The 19,837-nt window shown below is 44.9% G+C and overlaps 1 protein-coding gene across 1 annotated transcript in view; it reads left to right on the top strand.

Moving 5' to 3' along the window:
• LOC142563432 (uncharacterized) overlaps window positions 1-19,837 on the top strand; it is a 71,102-nt gene that overhangs the window by 41,171 nt on the left and 10,094 nt on the right. Inside the window, exons 9-15 of the mRNA XM_075673987.1 lie at window positions 5,145-5,325; window positions 6,696-6,797; window positions 10,052-10,234; window positions 12,110-12,316; window positions 15,557-15,696; window positions 17,337-17,396; window positions 18,404-18,647. Of these exons, the coding sequence (XP_075530102.1) occupies window positions 5,145-5,325; window positions 6,696-6,797; window positions 10,052-10,234; window positions 12,110-12,316; window positions 15,557-15,696; window positions 17,337-17,396; window positions 18,404-18,647 (1,117 nt within the window). The remainder of the gene's footprint in view (window positions 1-5,144; window positions 5,326-6,695; window positions 6,798-10,051; window positions 10,235-12,109; window positions 12,317-15,556; window positions 15,697-17,336; window positions 17,397-18,403; window positions 18,648-19,837) is intronic.

Genomic DNA, 19,837 nt, shown 5'->3' with positions numbered 1-19,837 from the left:
AACTATTTTGCGACCCGCCGCGGTTGCGTAGGGGCTATGGTGTCGGGCTCATAAGCACCAGGTCGCGGGACCGAATCCCGGCCGCTGGCGGCCGCATTTCGATGGGGGCGAAATGCGAAAACACCCGTGTACTTAGATTTAGGTACACGTTAAGGAACCCCAGGTGGTCTGAATTTTCGGAGTCCCCCACTACGGGGTGCCTCATAATCAGATGATGGTTTTGGCACATAAAACCCCATAACTAAATAATTAACTATTTAGCGTATATCGGTTTTAATTCAACGAAGAGAACTGGCTTCTCTGTATTACCAGCATGTAATGGTAAATCTGCTCACTATTTGATCGCTTGGTGTATAGGGGCTAAAACATAATAGCGCATGCTCGTGTACGGCCAATCTAAGGCAACCACGAAACATCTAAGCGGCAGACGCTATCAAATCTTTGTGATACCCCGGCGTCGTTCTCACGCATTTCAAGTCTCATCATCACCATCAGCCTGGTTACGCCCACTGCAGGGCAAAGGCCTCTCCTATACTTCTCCAACAACCCCGGTCATGTACTAATTGTGGCCATGTCGTCCCTGGAAACTTCTTAATCTCATCGGCCCACCTAACTTTCTGCCGCCCCCTGCTACGCTTCCCTTCCCTTGGAATCCGGTCCGTAACCCTTAATGACCATCGATTATCTTCCCTCGTCATTACATGTCCTGCCCATGCCCATGTCTTTTTCTTGATTTCAACTAAGATGTCATTAACTCGCGTTTGTTCCCTCAATCAGTCTGCTCTTTTCTTATCCCTTAACGTTACACCCATCATTCTTCTTTCCATAGCTCGTTGCGTCGACCTCAACTTAAGTAGAACCCTTTTCATAAGCCCCCAGCTTTCTGCCCCGTAGGTCAGTTCTGGTAAGACACAGCTATTATACACTTTTCTCTTGAGGGATAATGCCAACCTGCTGTTCATGATCTAAGAATGCCTGCCAAACGCACCCCAGTTCATTCTTATTCTTCTGATTATTTCCGTCTCATGATTCGGATCCGCCGTCACTACCTGCCCTAAGAAGATGTATTCTCTTACCACTTCCAGTGCCTGGCTGCCAATTGTAAATTTCTGTTCTCTTCCGAGACTGTTAAACATTACTTTAGTTTTCTGCAGATTAATTTTTAGACACACTCTACTGCTTTGCCTCTCAAGATGAGTGAGCATGCATTGCAATTGGTCCCCTGAGTTACTAAGCAAGGCAATATGATCAGCGAATCGCAAGTTACTAAGCTATTTTCCATTAACTTTTATCCCCAAATCTTCCCAATCCAGGTCTCTGAATACCTCCTGTAAACACGCAGTGAATATCATTGGAGAGATCGTATCTCCCTGCCTGTCGCCTTTCTTTATTGGGATTTTGTTGCTTTCTTTATGGAGGACTACAGTGGCTGTGGAGCCGCCATATATATCTTTGAGTATTTTTACATACGGCTCGTCTACACCCTGATTCCGTAATGCCTCTATGACGGCTGAGGTTTCGACAGAATCGAATGCTTTCTCGTAATCAATGAAAGCTATATATAAGGGTTGGTTATGTTCTGCACATTTCTCTATCACCTGATTGATAGTGTGAATATGGTCTATTGTTGAGTAGCCTTTACGGAATCCTGCCTGGTCCTTTGCTTGACAGAAGTCTAAGGTGTTCCTGATTCTATTAGCGATTACCTTAGTAAATAGTTTGTAGGCAACTGACAGTAAGCTGATCGGTCTATAATTTTTCAAGTCTTTGCCGTCCCTTTCTTATGGAATAGGATTATGTTAGCGTTCTTCCAAGATTTTGGTACGCTCGAGGTCATGAGGCATGGCGTATACCGGGTGGCCAGTTTCTCTAGAACAACCTGCCCACCATCCTTCAACAAATCTGCTGTTACCTGATCCTCCCCAGCTGCCTTCCCCCTTTGCATAGCTCGCAAGGCTTTGTTTGCTTCTTCTGGCGTTACCTGTGGGATTTCGAATTCCTCTAGACTATTCTCTCTTCCGTTATCGTCGTGGGTGCCACTGGTACTGTATAAATCTCTATAGAACTCCTCAGCCACTTGAACTATCTCATCCATATTAGTAATGATATTGCCAGCTTTGTCTTCTAACGTATACATCTGATTCTTGCCAATTCCTAGTTTGTTCTTCACTGCTTTTAGGCTTCCACCGTTCCTGAGAGCATGTTCAATTCTATTCATATTATACTTCCTTATGTCAGCTGTCTTACGCTTGTTGATTAACTGCGAAAGTTCTGCCAGTTCCGTTCTAGCTGTACGGTTAGAGGCTTTCATACATTGGCGTTTCTTGATCAGATAGTTCGTCTTCTGCGATAGCTTGCTGGTATCCTGTCTAACGTAGTTACCACCGACTTCTATTGCCCACTCCTTAATGATGACCATAAGATTGTCGTTCATATGTTCAACACTGAGGTCCCCTTCCTGAGTTAAAGCCGAATACCTGTTCTGTAGCTTGATCCGGAATTTCTGTATTTTCCCTCTTACCGCTAATTCATTGATTGACTTTTTATTTACCAGTTTCTTCCGTTCCCTCCTCAAGTCTAGGCTAATTCGTGTTCTTACCATCCTATGGTCACTGCAGCGCACATGGCCGAACACATCCACATCTTGTATGATGCCAGTGTAAGCGCAGAGTATCAAGTCTATTTCATTTCTAGTCTCGCCGTTCGGACTACTCCACGTCCACTTTCGGCTATCCCGCTTGCGGAAGAAGGTATTCATTATCCGCATATTATTCTGTTCTGCAAACTCTACTAATAACTCTCCCATGTTATTCCTAGGACCTAAGCCATATTCCCCCACTGACTTGTCTCCAGCCTGCTTCTTGCCTACCCTGGCATTGAAGTCGCCCATCAGTATAGTGTATTTTGTTTTGACTTTACCCATCGTCGATTCCACGTCTTGATAGAAGCTTTCGAACTCCTGGTCATCATGACTGGATGTAGAAGCGTAGACCTGTACGACCTTCATTTTGTACCTCTTATTAAGTTTCATAAGAAGACCTGCCACCGTCTCGTTAATTCTATAGAATTCTATAGCAACCAGCTATATCCTTATTAATCAGGAATCCGACTCCTAGTTCTCGTCTCTCCGCTAAGCCCCGGTAGCACAGGACGTTCCCGTTTTTAGCACTGTATATGCTTCTTTTGTCCTCCTAACTTCAGTGAGCCCTATTACATCCCGTTTACTGCCCTCTAATTCCTCCAATAGCACTGCTAGACTCGCCTCGCTAGATAACGCTCTAGCGTAAAACGTTGCCAGGTTCAGATTCGAGTGGCGGCCTGTCCACACACACACACACACACACACACACACACACACACACACACACACACACACACACACACACACACACACACACACACACACACACACACACACACACACACACACATACACACACACACACACACACACGCATATATATATATATATATATATATATATATATATATATATATATATATAGTCCCCGTTTAAGCAGGTTCCGCGTAATTCTTTTTTTTGTGTATAAGGGAGTCGTTTTGTATGGATGGCTTCAATATTAAGATAAATAACACTCAACATGCTCAGGCATCATTGAAGGGACGCTAAAGGCAAATACTAAGTCAAACTGAAGTGATAGATTAGTACTCAAGAACCTCTAAGGCGTCAATATTAACGCGAACAGAGCCTTAATAATTGAGAAATCGAGGTAAATGCTGCTTATGTTTAGATACTCCCCAGGTCATTCAAGCACTTTCTAGATGACGAAAGCACTCCTCAATTAAGTTCTGTCACTAGTACTGAACTACTCGTTGCAAAAACATCCTCCTGTGGTATTATAGGCTCATGTAAAATGCTACGTGTCGAGCTCCATTCCATGTTTAGAAAAGAGAACTCATTGAAATTACCGTTGAGAACGACGTGGGCGGTCGAAAGGTTTCGTTTTCGCTCCACTGTGCGCCGCCCACGCTTTCGCGTTTCACTACTTTCGTGATCGCGTAGTGCTGCGCTGATTTGGCTGGCTCGTGAAACTCGCGCAAACTGCAAGTAGCAGAGAATTCAACTTCCACGTGAATGTCGTGGGAGGCCCGAAGTGTCTACGCCACGTGACCGAAAAGCAGCTGCAGCGGCGAATCCGCCGCTCCGTCTTGGCTCGGTGCCGCCGTCTGTCGGGGGCCGACTGACTTGCGTCAGCAAAGCGTGGTGATGGCGTCTGCAACGTCACCACTCCTTCAGTTGATGGGCAGGTGATTCCAGTTTCGAAAAACGTATTCGGACCCTTCGGATACAATTTTATCGTAAACTTAGTCTTTTCTTGGCACGAAACAAGCGTTGCGAGGTTTCTGGAATGGTATTTGAACAGTCCATGTCGACTTAGTATTTGCCATTAGTGTCCCCTTAAGCCGCTCCATTCATTAGTATACTTTCTTTTTAAAAAAGAAGCTCAAAAATAATATAACATTATTGAAACACAGTGCTTGCGAACAGCACAGACGACGGCTCGGTAACTCAGGTTACGTTATTCCTAATAGTAATCGTTCACCATTGCATCTTTACCTTTTTGTGAGCGTCAATAATTGCTAAAACCGTAGTATGTGCCAGCTGTTGAGACATTGTGGAAGGTGAGTTTTAGGTTATTGGTTGCTATCGTGAAAACTCATGAATACCACCCACAATTATTGTGAACAGGGTAGAAGTGGTTTATGATGACAACGCTGCCATAAGAAGGAACAAGCACATTGCTAAGCTTCGACTGTGTAGCTATTCTTTTATTTTGTGAGAGCAGCAAAAAAAGATATTTCAAACAAAATATGTCTAACAAATAAGCACTCTGCTAAGCGGTAGTAAAGTATTTAAGAAAATCAGAAAGCAACCAGTGAAGCAATGTTTGTGTGGTTCATTTTGTTTCCTTTTTTTTGGCACAGACCAGATTTCAGAAGGTGTCAATGTAAAGAATGATTTTTATTCCATAATGGGACCATCCTGTTTAGCAGCCAAACAACCAAATTATGGATGATATGTTAACTGCGCATAAGATGGTTAGAACAGACTTTTCCGCAGGCTACAATTATTTTTACTCATCGCGAAGACATTCTTCGTACTTCGTGCTTACTTTTTGCAGGTACGAGCAGAAGGATGGCGACCTACTGAGGGCAATGGTTGAGTCGCGTAGACAAAGCGAAGAACTGAAACAGGCACTCACGCAAATGAGAATCCAGTACAGTGGTTCTGTTCCTCTGGAAAAGTTAGAAAGTATTCTCCCACAGTTCAAGAGTGGACACCAACACTTTCAAGAAGACAAGGTAAGGAAATTGAAATCTGGGGTGGAGTTCGGTCCTCCATGAGGAAATGTTGCGGTCATCGTAAAATTTAGGCTGAGCTCAGCAAAGTGAGTCATGCAGATTGCAAATCGTATACATAGTCGCCTGTGATATAACGAATTTTTTTACAAACGTGTCGTTTTATACGACGGTGCGAGGCTCATAGCTTCGTAGTACTTACTCTTTGCAAACTGGGATCCGGCGTATAAAGGTGTCCTACCTGTAACTACCTTCCTGCTTTTCCGTTTTCCCTAAGTGATAGCGACGAAGAAAGAATACAGTAATGGTATTGAATTCACGTATAATTGCCTAAGTATTACGACTATGAACGCTGTTTGCGCGAGATCTGGAAAGTTCTGGTAGTTCAGTGGAGACGGTATTCGTATATGTGTATCTGAACTGTTAAGATAGAAATCAGGTACGGTGTTTAACGTGTCTCAAAACTTCAAATGGGGTTGCGAGAGAAGCCGCAGTGAACGGCAGCGGATCAGGTTTGGCAGCCGGGTGCCCTATAACGCGCACCTAAATCTAAGTGAACGACCGTTTTTCGAATTCGTTCCCATTTAAAGGAGGCCGCCCCTGTCAACATCGAACCCATGACCGCGTACTCAGCAAGGAAACGCCATAGTCATAAAGCCACTGGGGCGAGCAATGCTGGGAGAAGCACTGACTAAGACTCCCTGGGCTAACATTGTGCACATGGACAAATACTCAAGAGAATGGGCGGCGGCTGCTGTAGCCTAATTGGTGAAGCACAGCAAAAGTTAATTAGAAAGGTAACAGCTAGGTCACCACTTGTGGCAAAATTAGGTTTTCGTGCACCTTCATTAGCAATTTATCTTAATATTTATACGTTTGCAATAAGCATAAGAATTTGTTTCTCCTATGTTTCTTTTCTTTTTTTTTTATTCGGTTTCTTCTTATGTTGTGACTGTGCCTCTCTACCTCCAATGTTTTTCTTACACGCCGCAAGGACGCAGCAGTGACTTGAAACACCTGTGTTGCCAATAATTTTCAGCTAGCGAAATAGCCCCCGCGGTTCCGTACCCGCTAGCCAAAGCTAGCGGGCATCCTTGTTCACGAGATGCTTAAGAAAACAAATCCATAATCTCAATTTTTTATATCTGCAAATTTCCGTGCTTCTGCGGCGTGCCTTCCTACATAATATAAAGACTCGCTGTGGGCGCACCGCGGCATTCGCACCACTTTATTTTCGGAAAGTCGTTGGACGTCAATCTTAACAATGCGTATCTTGCTTTTTTGGTGTAAAATCGACAGCTTTCTTTGTAGCGCACTACCAGCCAACGTGTGCATCAAAGTGCCTGCAAATATATGTTCGCTTCCTGTTCCAGGACTCGCCCTCATGCAAGAATTGCAGTGCCTTGACCAACACCCTTAGAGCGCAGACGGAGGAGCTCATCACTTCCAGGCAAAACGCAAAGCATCTGCAGAAGGTACTATGCCCACTGTGTATAGAGCCTAGTATACCAAGCATGGGATAGGGTTCCAAGGCAAGAGACCCGTAGTCGAGGACGTCAGGGAATCGGTATATTCAGAAGTTTCCGTGCTTTGGTTGGCGCCAGCTTATTCCTGTCTGTGACGGTGTGCACATGTGCGGCAGGTAATTCTTTTTGAGTGAACTTGTTGCTGGGCGAGTTGGGTGGGATCTAAAGAATACATTGTAGCGCCAAAAAAGGAAAATAAAGACTTGGGAACGAAGAGTATGAAAAGAGAGATTGAGCGCTTCGTACTCTTCCTTCCCAAGTCTTTATTTTCCTTTTTTGGCGCAACAATGTATTCTTTAGATCTCAACGCTCAATCTGTCTTTTCGTACTCTTCCTTCCCAAGTCTTTATTTTCCTTTTTTGGCGCAACAATGTATTCTTTAGTAATTCTTTTTGCCGGTTCTGTAAAGTAGCGGGAAAGAAAAAATATGCCGAATATTTCAACATTAAAGCGTAATGCATACCCAATTCGCACATGTTGAAATCTATGTGAACGCGAAGCTTTATTGAAGCGATGAGAATTATGCAGCACACAACTGAGGGTCATGCGCACAATTGTGCTACTTTCATTCCATGTAACTTGCAGCCTCCTATTCTTTTATGTTATACACCGCGGAGATCATGACCTTAAATTCACGGAATGTTTATGTTTATGCACTAAACTTCTCGCAAGCTATTCCGAAATGCGAATACCAAATCATTCACTTGCCAAGCGTGAGATGTCTGCGCACAGGTGCCACAAGGACGGAGGCGAAGTTTATGGTTTTTGATGGTAGGAGGGAGCAAAAAAGACGTGCGACCCTATTTCTATTTTTTATTGAAGTATTTTGTGCATCTTGTGTCACATTGGTGTCAGTGTGAAGGATCGGCCAAGAAGGAACAAGCTGCTAGTACCACATAACGAATGTAGGAGTCAAGTGATTTCAAGGAAATCAAAGAAAACTCTGGATCAGCTGTTTTATTGCATTTAGAGGAAGCTTTAGCTCGGGGGCTCCTATCTAAGCACGCGAACAAGGAAAATGGTTTTTCTCGGCAACCACTGCGCCAAATTTAACAAAGTTTGTTGCAATTAAAAGTAAGTACTAAAATCTAGTTACTGCTGGATTGGAATGTTTGTTTAGGTCATTGATTGTGTTAATCAGAACGGTTGAAAAACGCAAACTTTCAGGAAAGGAAACTATCAATTTACCCTTTTATATCTCTGCAAAACAAGAACGAAATAAATTCTATCAGTTGCTTCTAATAGTACATCTAAAGCACGGAAAATTTGTATATTATACATGATTCTTAAGTACACCACTAACATTTACTAGCACTATGGCAAAATTATCGTAAACATTGCAGCAAACTTACGTAAAATATAAATTATTATATCACATTTGTCTGCTTTGGACGTTCTAATGGTCGCAGTTCACAGAACTGCGATACCTGTTTTTTTTCGTGCAGCGTTACAAATTTGTAATCTTGTTGCCTCTATTTTTCTCACACGAATTTTTGACTATTGGTCTACGAAAATCAGACGTAAGTTAACATTATATTTCCAACAGTCCAACAAAATTTATTAAACTCTGCTAAGGAGTTATCCCAGAAGAAAGTAGGCGGCTGGGGCCCGAGATAAAGCTTCCTTTTCAGAGGTCGTGCTGATTTAGTTACCTATGAGCTGTTAACCTGTTGTCACATGCTATCGGGCCTGATGCTTCCGCGCTCATATGTAGGCGCTTGCGTGGAAGAGGAAGAGAACTCTTTGGGCTGTTCCCCACAATGACGTCGACCTCGGCTGTGTATTTATACTTCTCTCGCGTCATAACCGGTGGAGGTGCAGGGTACGTGCACTGTCGCTCAGATGTTTCCGCCATCGCTCAAAATATTTAGATACAGCCGCAACCCCTACAGCTAGAAACACCCACCGTCTGCACAAACTGCTGCCCGAAGCTGTCCCTGGTCGCCTAGAATAGAAAGGATGTTAAATACGACAACACACCGTGCTAGACAGACCGACAATACGTGTTCTTGTGCTCTCCGATATATTAACAATGCGTAGCAGACACTTACATTGTCCCACGGAAATGTTTATTGCGATAGCGATTATATGGACACTCCAAGTGCATTTCTGCCGTCGGTGCGGCCGTGAGGTTCCGCATAAAGTCCAAGGGCGATAATCGTCGCGAGCGCCATATCCTTCATGCGCGTGTGAAAGCATACGATGGTGAGCCGGCGACCGCTGATCTTCTTGACCACGAAAAGTAGGAAAGCATAGAGGAAGCGCGCCGTCTTTCGTCGCGCACAGGGCTCCGGGGGAGGGGGTCGTGTTTTCCTGAGGGCGGCCCCTCCGCCCTGCCGCTGTATCTTCAAAGCCATTTCGGTGGGGAAAAGGGTCCGCATTTGGCAGGGAAGGGAGGCAGGGGGTGTTCTACTCTGTGGGGCGTGGCCGGCTAGCCCGCCCGGGCGCTCTATCTTGAAAGCCATCTGCGACGTCAGAGTTCACCACGCGCTGTATTTTTTTTAGTTCATGCTGATGCGAGCGGCAGCACGAACGTTAATTCGCTCGCTGCTACTGTCGCCCTTGCTCCAACGTTTTGAAAGCGGGTGTCCGCGATCATCGAGTGCAGTGTGCTTATATTTGCCTGTGTGTGCGTGACAGCGTGCTTGTTAATTTAGTTTGTACGGAAATGTTTACCAGTTGATACGGCCAAGAAAACACTATTCTTGCTTCATTCAGCTGTATAATAATTTCTTATAGCAATCGATGCTTCGCCATTCACGAAGAAGTGCGGCTTTTTTTAGAAGAAAGCAATGAAGAAAGGCTCTCTTCTGAGTCGAAGCCCGTACCGTGGTGGTACGGGGGGATGACGGCTCTGTGAATCAGGCCTAAAGCTAAACCACATGGAATGTGCTCGGCACCGGGAGAGACAATTTAAAACATGCTATGTTAGCGTGCAGTTTTTATGATCACTAGTCACAGCGAGGTACGGCTAATAACGCACGAAAAGGAATAAGATGGCTGATGAGGACGGAACGCGCGCTTTTTCCGTTTTTTTTTCTTCATTTATCTATTGTTCCTTTTTACGCCCTCTTGTGTTTCAGATCTTTGAGGGTTATGTATCTTCACCGACTCGCACAGTTCACCTTTTTGGTACAGTGAGTCACCCTCACAACAAAGTAGGCCAATTTGTTTTTGTTTTTTGTTTTTAATGGTTCTTGCAGAAGCTCGATGAGCAGCACCGCAACCTGCAGATCTCCGCCAACTCCCTCCGTGTCAAAGATACAATCATCCAAGAGTTGAAGCAAGCACTGCACCGAGTGGCTGCAGAGGAGGCTGTACCTTGGGACAAGAAGAAGCTCAAGAAATCTTTGCGCGTGGCAATGTTGACAGTCAACTCATTGCAGGTACGTTTAAGCTTGCACCGAAGGCGGCCTTGTGCAATCTGTCATGAGCAGCTCTTCTGCAACACAATATTTCCTCCGTCCATCGTTACCAACCTTTTCTCTTTTTTGTGCCGCATTTGGGGAAGTTCTTCTGCGATATAGTCAATTAAAGTTGCATCAAACCCCGGTTTGTAGAGCGACGCGATAAGCTGTTGAACAGCATAAAAATGTTTGTGGTTTGCATACTGTCTTACACCTTCTACAGCGACAAAGCATTGCCACTCGTCGCCTTCTTCGCGCGAATTTAGTTGCACAAATTGAAAACAAAGAGGAAATTAAGCCGCGGTTGTGGTAGCGTTGGAAGAGGCGGAGTTATCCGGCCCTACCTGACCGGTAACTTTTCCGCCTGAAGATCTCTCTCATTATTAGCCCGTGTATTTCACCAGACGTTCATCGATTCGGTGTCTCGGACGAAGGCGATCAGCGGGCGTAGAACAATTTTACCTATTTTATTCGCAGAAAGGCTGGGATTAAGGTTGTATGGAAGTTTAGCACCAGCGACCTGCTTTTCTATGAGTACAGGAGTGAATAAATCAGCGCGTTTACCAAGTTCCATTCTTATACTGAGTGACAAGCACAACAATGACGCGCCTGGCCTTTCTTTACCGCAAATACGCTGCAGCTGTCTCTATTATTAGCAGGAACGAAAAGGTGACGCTGGCAATCGCAGCGTAATAGTTTAATTTGTCGTACGAGGCTTTGCTTTTTTTTTCTGAGTTCCTACAAATTAGGAAGGACTTCTAGCCGTGTCTCCGGACAATTTATGCATTCTGAGTTTGCGGTTGACTGGGTAGCGATCGGGTCAATGAAGTGCGAACCATGCCCAGTCGCTCCACAACAAGCCGCATTTCCAAGTTTGTTGTGTCGACTCTTACGCTAATTCGACTGCTGCACGGCACGTCGTGGGGCTTTCAGGGGCGAAAGCGGAAATTCTAGAAAGCGAGTTTTCTATTCAATGCGCTTAAGGAGTGCCTGCAAGAATGCAAACGCAAGAACAGGAGGGACAACGCTCTTGGTAGACCTCAACTGGAAGTTTGCTGGTGAAGAAATAAAGCGCACAGTCGGTCACATAAAAATAGATCTATGGCGCAACTCTCGTCCACGAAGGGCGTAAAGCCAGTTTGCAAGTCGTTGGACCTTGGTAACTCTCCGGGAGTGACGCAGACGATGCAGCGAATGAAAGTTGGTTAATGCAGTGACAAGGCTTAAGTGCTAGCCAATGGTGTATGAGGACGTCAACGGTAACCTTGTTCGCATGTCGAAAAAGGGCTAATTTAAGTACACGTGCCTTGTTTAGAGTTATAGTTAACCTAATTATCATGATGCAAGAGTGCTTATGATGGAAGATTGTTAGAAATCTGCTGAAGAAATCTACTGTCACATCGTGTCCAATGATTGCAAAACATTTCAAAAAAGCAGTGCGCTTATTGCGTTGCATGTGTAGCTTGGTAAGATAAAGGCTACTTGGTCATTGCTTTACTTGGTGCACTAATAGGTGAGGCACCTGCTTTGGTAATAAAGAAGTTAAAGTGCTTCCGAAATTGGGCCACGCCTTCCCCGAAAGGCGACTGCGAGTGGCTATTTGATGTCTTTTATTTTTCTTTTGTGAACATTTGCGCTGCAAACTCGCCCATCGTATTGCTGCGCGATGTATTCCTCCATTGTTGTTACAGCCAGAATGGTTATTCCTCCTGCGTTCTCGCGCCAGATCAAATTTTTCTCGTTGCACCGATACCCACAATTTCCTTAGGGACTACACTAGGTATTTTTAGAGATCTTCGAAGAATATTTTCTTCGCAGAACTCTTTTATTGCTTGGTCCGTGTACGGAATGCAGGCACTGATGCGGCAGAAAGAAGCCACCATAGAACGATACCGTGCCTGCGTCGCCACCCTACGCGACGAGATGCAGCAGCAGAGCCAGAAGCTGTCAGCGGAGGCGCACGTCTTACGTGCAAAACTGCTGGACAGCGCGGCCGCCCGGGAACAGCCAGAACAAGATGGCGACGCCATCCACGACAAGCCGCGACATTTTCAGGACCAGGTAATGTGGTACTTGGAAATAAAGAAGTCACTGATAGCTTTCATAATTCACGTTCATCCAACATGAACTAAGCTGAATTGCAATAAATCTAAAGCTTTAAAAAAACAAATTATGGGGTTTTACGTTCTAAAACCACTTTCTGATTATGAGGCACGCCGTAGTGGAGGACTCCGGAGATTTAGACCACCTGGGGTTCTTTAACGTGCACCTAAATCTAAGTACACGGGTCTTTTCGCATTTCTCCCCCATCGAAATGTGGCCGCCGTGGCCGGGATTCGATCCCGCGACCTCGGGTTCAGCAGCCTAACACCATAGCCACTGAACAACCAGGGCGGGTCTATCTAAAGCTTAACTATCACCTTGGCAAGGGGTATTCTCGTACGACGACTTCCCGAGGTAAGTTCCGGTTCGCGAGATTTCGCGGCGCGATTGCGCCGGACGCTCATTGGCGGCTTCGAGCGACAGCTTTCCCGGCAAAAGCCAGGCACGCGGCCTTTGCACGGTCGACTGTGCTAAACATGTCACCCACACGCGCTGCGCCTCCGACGCTAGTTGCGCGAAATCTTGCGACAGGGAAGTATCTGGGCCAAGAATCAACTATTAACCAAACTTATGAACAAACTTTTGCCTAAGAAGAATCATGCGAACATGCGTATTCACGAAACTATACTGTTCGTAAGTTCAGCCAGGTTGCGAGGTCCACCGCTGCACAGCCGAGCGCTGTAGTCGAAAAAAGGCGTGTGTGTAGTGATAGCAGTTTTACGAACGTCAGCACATGCGCCAATAGTGAGCCTAAGTCGATACACAAAAGCTCAAGAGCCTTCGCAGCTGCCGACGTAACAAGAAATTTCTACGATAGGAAGGCAGCAGTCTTACGAAGAGAATTATGTGTGTCCGCGCCGCTCAAGCCGACGCACAACTGATAGCAGATGTTGGCGCGTGCTTATATTTTTGTGGCGCGCTCTGATTATTCATCTCATAGTGCATTCTAGTCTTGGTGCATAATTGTACTGAGCGTATGCGACTGTGGAAGGCTGTAACGATAATTCTATGCTGTGAACTTCTGCTTAATGTCTGAGAGGCTGTATTTCTGTGTCATAGGCTGTCTGAGCCAGATAAATTTGGAAAGTTTCTAATGGAAAATAAAAAAAAGGAATTGATAAAATTATATATGACGGCATTCTAATCTCTGCGTGCAAAGCATAAATGATCTTTTCAAAACGGTTTTTTTCCATAGTAGGTTTTTACGTTCAGACGAACACGCACGTTGTAGTGTTGCGTCTGAGCACAGTGGGCGTGACACTGTTTCATTTGCTGGTGTTCTTTGTATGCTTCTTGAGCTAAAATTGAGGGCGGCACCTCGACTTCATCCCATACCTAACACGTAGCTTCACCTCTGTGCGGAAATTCTGTCGATGTTTTGAGCTGTTATTTTCCGTGTGTCGATTTCCTAAGCTTGTATACCTAACGATTGGCGAAGAGCACGTGGAGTGCCTGTGTTCAAGAAAGGTGACACTTTCCTGCTTAACAATTATTGCCCAATTTAATTAACATCGTCGTGCTGCAACATCTTGGAACATATGATTGCTAAGTATATCGCAGCTTTAACATCTGCTTGTTAACTTCATTTGAACACGGCTTTAGGAAGAAATATTTAACTGAAACGCAAATACCTTTTGTCGTCAGTTTTCTCAAGATTCTAAGATAAGTCCGCGCAAGCTTATCACGTATGCTTCTAATCTTGTTTCGCATACTAAACTTCTTTTTAAGCTTGAATGCCTTGGTCTGCCTGCTTTCATAATTAACGTGTTAAATGTTTCCCTTACTGACAGAAGTCAGCTTGTGTTTCTCGATGGCTACTCTTTCTCCTCGCTTCCTCTGCCTTCTGATGTACCCCAAAGCAGCGTCCTTGGTCCCTGGCTATTCCTCGTTTACATAAATGATAGTGTTAACGAAATGACGGAAACGGTCGAGATTTACAATCTTTTCCCGGATGATTGGGGTTTGTTTAGAACAGTAAGTACCGGGGTGTTCAACTGCTACCTAGTTCCAACGCAAATAATATTTCTGACCAATATACTAAATGGGACATGTAAGTAAATGTAGAAAAAAATTGTTTTCATGAAAATACCATGTAAAATTAGCAGCTTATAATACCACTACAACTTTGCTGCTCAACCCCTGATGAAGTATTTACGTAGTATAAGTACCCTGGTGTCAACAATGACTAACAAGTTAAACCGAAATACCCCTATTGCTAACGTATGGGCACTATCCTTTCGCAAATTGTTCGTCCGACCATGTAAGTTAAATCACCCCCCCCCCCCCCCCCCCCCATTCGTCACGTCTCCGACGTTACCACCGGTCCGGCCCCGCGAGCCGCTTGCATTGTCTCCTTGCTGTCTGTGGCGTTGGCCTAGCGCTTCCATGTCGGTGGTCTGCTAAATTTACTTCGTCGTTCCCTTGGACCCCTGCAACGGCGTTTCGTCGGTGAAAGTGGACACGAGGCGCCCAACCGAATGTCGAAGTAAATTTGGTGGACTTCCGGCGTCTAAGCTCTAGGGGAGCGCCGCACACAGCAGGGAGATAAAGCAAGGTGCTCGCGGGTGGGACCGGCGGTGACCTCACAGGTGTGACGAAAGGCGTGGGGGCGGCGACGTCGACCACACAGACGCTTTTTTTCCAGCCAGTTTCGGTTTACAGGAGCCTGCCAAAGGGAACGAATTGTTCGCAATCTTCCACATGAAATCTGCTATTCGAAATTAGATCCTTGGGATAGGTAGTGTAGAGGCCGGGATTCAAAGTACTCATTTGCTGTAGCCACCTATTGTTGATCATTAGAAAGTTCATTACCGTAACTTCGCTAACTACGCACGTAATTCCGGAAATTGCACTGTATCTAAAGGCTGCCACTCAGTACACTCGAAGCGTAAACATAACGCTGCCGTGATTTATATTTTTCTAATTTAAAAAATTTGGTGCAGTTAAACAAACCACCCTGTATATGTAGGGTCGCTCATTCAAACAGTACAGCCTGTTTAAGTGGTTTTGACTTTCCGTGGTGGTGAGGTCCAGTTGCAGTTGAGTGCTCTTTCACTCTCCGCATTTCTTTTATTTTCCTAAATTTCCGTGCTCCATCGAACTCGACAGTTACTGAGTCATCCAATTATCCACGCCTGCGGATATAAATTATTTCCGAGTTTCTGTTTATCTGCTTCCATTGTGTTCTATCTGGTGCAGCTGGATCAACTCCGTGCCCTGGACGAGGCGCACAGGGAAGCCGTCCGCATACTTCTCCAACAGGCAGCGAAAGTGGTTCCTGCCCCTGTGATACAAACCATACCGGCGTCCACTGCAGAAAGACCCGGTTCTCCTCCTAGGTACAGCCACATTTGAAAAAAAGAAGACTCGTAACCTTCAGATTACCAAGAAATCAAAGGCCGTCTGTTGTGGTCCAGAAAGCACTAACATTGCATAAACACTAATAGAGCACGGAAAAAGAGGAGAGAACAAATGCAGCTCGACCGATAGCGCTCTTATACTCCCTTTGTACTGTCTATCTCTCTCGCTAAAATAGCAGCTTCATAGAGCACCAAACTAGACCGGACATATATGTTCTTACATTCATTGCGCATATTGTTATTTTCCTGAAGATGAGACAGTATTTCCGACTCGGGTCGGCCTTAACAAGTGTACCCATGACTAGACTGCAGAACGTAATTTTAGCTAATCGGCATAACAACTGTCCGCTACTTGAAAACTGCTGATGAGAAGGTAGTAAACACAAATCAGTAACAGCGCACAAGTCAGAGTTCAGTATTTCTGCGTTATATGCATGAGTAATTGCCAATTTCATCACACAACCACTATGCACTTTAAGTGCACGTACAGTCTTCTGTAAGCAGGACGCGTTTCACGCAATACAAACTTTATTTTACCGCATCACAAACAGCTCATGTGCGGTACAGGGGAAGGAAAGATTGCACATTACGGTCGGTATAGTGCATAGATACTTAGTCGTATTGTGGCCACGCAAACAGGCTAGTGTGGTGTGTTCGATGGTTGCTTATCGTCACGCGTTCTGCCTACCTTGCGTTTTGCGTGAATAATACGTCCGTTTGGCTGGCCGTCTCTCCTTCTTTAATAGCTTCCCATCTGAGCGGAGTTCTTCAAAAGCACTGCAATAGTTAACGATACAGCTCACAGGCTCAAAGTAGTCAGGTGGGTGTAACCAGCCGAGTATTTGATAACTTGTCCAAGGCCGTTACAACTTCAGGTTTGTGCAATTGTTACGTTGCTACTTGCTAGTGGTGCAAAACACATAGAGCGGTGTGAAGAAATGACCGGAAAAAAGACGGCAACTAACTCCGTTTTAGGTCCTGTCGTGTCCTAACATCGTTTCGCGTCTATTAAGTCATAGCCGAGTACAAATCAGCTAGTACTGCAACAAGTACTCATATTTTACATTCCGGCTGACGAAGTAGGTGGAAGCCTTAATTCTGACTATCATACGTGTGCGCGTGAAGCTGTATGTGCAACGTTGTGTTCAAGAAAAGTCGGTGCTTCGCATATAAATGTCGCAGATACTGCGCCACGTTGTGGATCAAGCGATTTAAAACTGTCGTTAATGGAAACGATGTAGCATTGTTACAGGGCTGGAGACTCCTAATCTATGGCTGTCCTCTTTGTAAACTTAATAACGTCTCAGCACTTTCTATCCATGGTGTTGAATGTTGTAGATACAACCGACGACACGTTAACGCGAGCCCCTCCAACTATGAACAATCTGCCCTTCAAATCAATTTGCGAATAGTGTTGCAAAAGACAGTATTTGCGAAATTGCTGAGGCACTATACCCAGAACACCTTTCCGCAACTCGTCCAAGCTTAGACCATTGATTGCACGCTGGTGTTTTTCATCGTCTTGGACATTCCTGAAAAATAAGTGGTATTGATGTAAATGTTGACATGACAAAGGCAAAAGCACATTGCTCTAATTTTGGCGTCATTTATTTTTGCAGCGGAGTGCCTAAAGTGGTTTCGCACTCAACTAGTGCTCCAAGTGATGTTATATTTGACAGGTAAGTATATGGCATTGGAATTATGTAAAATGTATCAACGTGGTTCTCCACTCAAGGAGATAAATATTACTCATGGCGTAAATGTGTATTACTAATGTTCGTCCAAAGAACAAGCGAAGTTAGATATATAATGGCTGCACAAACAATTGCTAGGACTTTAATTCCCAAAGCCATACCATGGCTGGTAAAGTTATAACATATCAAAACAAGTTTTCATTTATTGTACATAGTGCAGTGACATTTTAGGTATTGCCCACTGTGACGCACATTTAAGCATTACTACACCAAGTGCTGTGAAGTTGAACTGCAACAATGATCAGAGGTGCCTCTTGCGCGCCGCCCAATAGGTAGTGTAGAGGCGGTTTCTACTTGGCTCTCCAAATGATTCTTAACACAGAAAGTCTGAAGTCTGGAAGAGCGTAAACCATGACGGATAAAGATATAACTAGTTGGTAGTTGTATATTTGGGACATAACAAAACAAACATCGTACGTACTAAAACATTATTTCATTAAGCCGATTTGATTTTGGTTGTGTTTATTTATTCTAATGTACAGTGGGGGGGATCTACTAATAAACCTGGCGACGAGTAAGCACAACGCTTCGTACATGCGATGACGCTTTGTATTTCTTGTTTAATTGCTCTGATTTTCATCTGGTACCAGGTAGGCGAATCAAGTTGTTTGTCATTCACAAGCTCCTCAGTTTGACTGTCGTCCAGTTATCAAACGCGTTACACGGTTGTCCAGAAAACAATATCAACATAAGCGTTTCTGTTGTCAAACGACCTCCACGCAGGCGATATACTTCGTTTTATCTCGCAAGTATAAACATAATATGGTACTTTATTGGATATTCTAAGGTCCTGTTTCTCCAATATTTGTATTTAAATTCGCAGTCAAATTATACTTATATATCGCACCTTACTGAATACCCATTAAGACACGCAAGGTCCATGCACGTTACTCAACCTGCGGTCGTGTGTTCTCACTTGTGCACCTTCACAGGGAGAGACAGCAAGAGGAGGCTAGAAAGACGTCTGCAATGTTCCGCGACACTGTGATGTCCCTTCAGAAGGTTATCGATGAGAAGGATTCCGTGATTGCTCAAAGGGAGACAAGCATCGCCGCACTCGAAGGGAGACTGGCTGAACTCACCAACCAGCTCGAAGAAGCTGCCAAGAGGAAAGACTTGGGAAGCCTAGTGCACACTCTGAAATCTCAGGTGGACGATAAAGAGAGGCAGTTGAAGGTAAGACAGCGACCGTCGCTCCTTTGTATAGTCCCTACATGCGTACTTGTAGCACTGAAGTATGATTTTTACGCGCTCCCAAGTTTCAGTGTGACTGACACTGTTGAATATGGTTGAGTAGTTATTTCGCAGCATCTGAATTAGTACAATACAAGCGACTGCGCTTTCCAACTGTCATCAGACAGACGTTTGTCAAAATTAAATCATGCTAACAGCGAAGCATAGATGTTGCGTACATTGATCTTTTCATGATCATAGAGACTTAATCAGGATTAGACTGGCTGGTGCCATTTCAGTTCTTTATTGATAAAGCCAAATATTCGCTTGAAAAGAATAAAAAAATCAACCACTACATTTGCCCCACGTATGGTGATATAGAGAAAGGAGAAGAGTTCTGCATGAAATCTCAATTTCAGGATTTTACTAGTCCTTCTTGAATTAGCGCCGCCTAGCTGGCAGGTAATGGTACCACCTAACAACGTCGATTGCTTGGCGTTACATAATTTTTGAGTCAAACAACAGAAACGGTCACTCAAGCGGCCATGATAAGCGAGAATGCGACATGTGCAAGCCGTCCTGCTCATGCTATACATCAATTACCGCGCTTGATAACACTGCATCTCTTCCCCCTAAGTTAGTATTGGTGAGACAATCTCGTGGCTCCCGTTGGCGACTTGAACGTCGTGGTAGCTTTTGGTGTCTTAGTTAAGAGCTGACTTCTCGTACGCCCGTACCGTGAGGAACTCCTGCCCGTCGAGGACTCTCCTGAGTTTCGTCGTCATTGGTTCGCTCTGCTTGCCAGGTGGCGACTCTGTGTCGAGCCATGGTCGGAGTTGGTCCACCTGGCGCTGCGGCCCTTCCGGTGTTTGCACTGTGACCATGCATGTGCCTGTCGTAGATACTACTGTCGCCGACAACAACCTCTGGCCCTCCCCATACCGGCGCGCCCACACAAGCGTTCCCAGTGAAAACCGTGATTGTGGTTTTTTTGCTTCTGGTGCCACTAATTTGGAAAGATTGTCTTCAGTCTCCTATCAGTCTGGGAGGAAAGCTGTCAGCCTGGTTCGGGGACGGAATCCCAACAGGAGTTCTGAAATTACCCGCCTTACAAAGGTGTTGCTGTGTAATGGCATACAAAGTTTGCTAGTTGGTCTTGCTCTGTGCCTGGCTGATTCTTTCAAAGCCCTTCT

The sequence above is a fragment of the Dermacentor variabilis genome, chromosome 11 (genome assembly GCF_050947875.1).
Source record: "Dermacentor variabilis isolate Ectoservices chromosome 11, ASM5094787v1, whole genome shotgun sequence".
Classification (NCBI taxonomy): domain Eukaryota; kingdom Metazoa; phylum Arthropoda; class Arachnida; order Ixodida; family Ixodidae; genus Dermacentor; species Dermacentor variabilis.
Note: the sequence above shows the minus strand (reverse complement) of the source record. Positions and strands in the feature narration are given on the sequence as shown.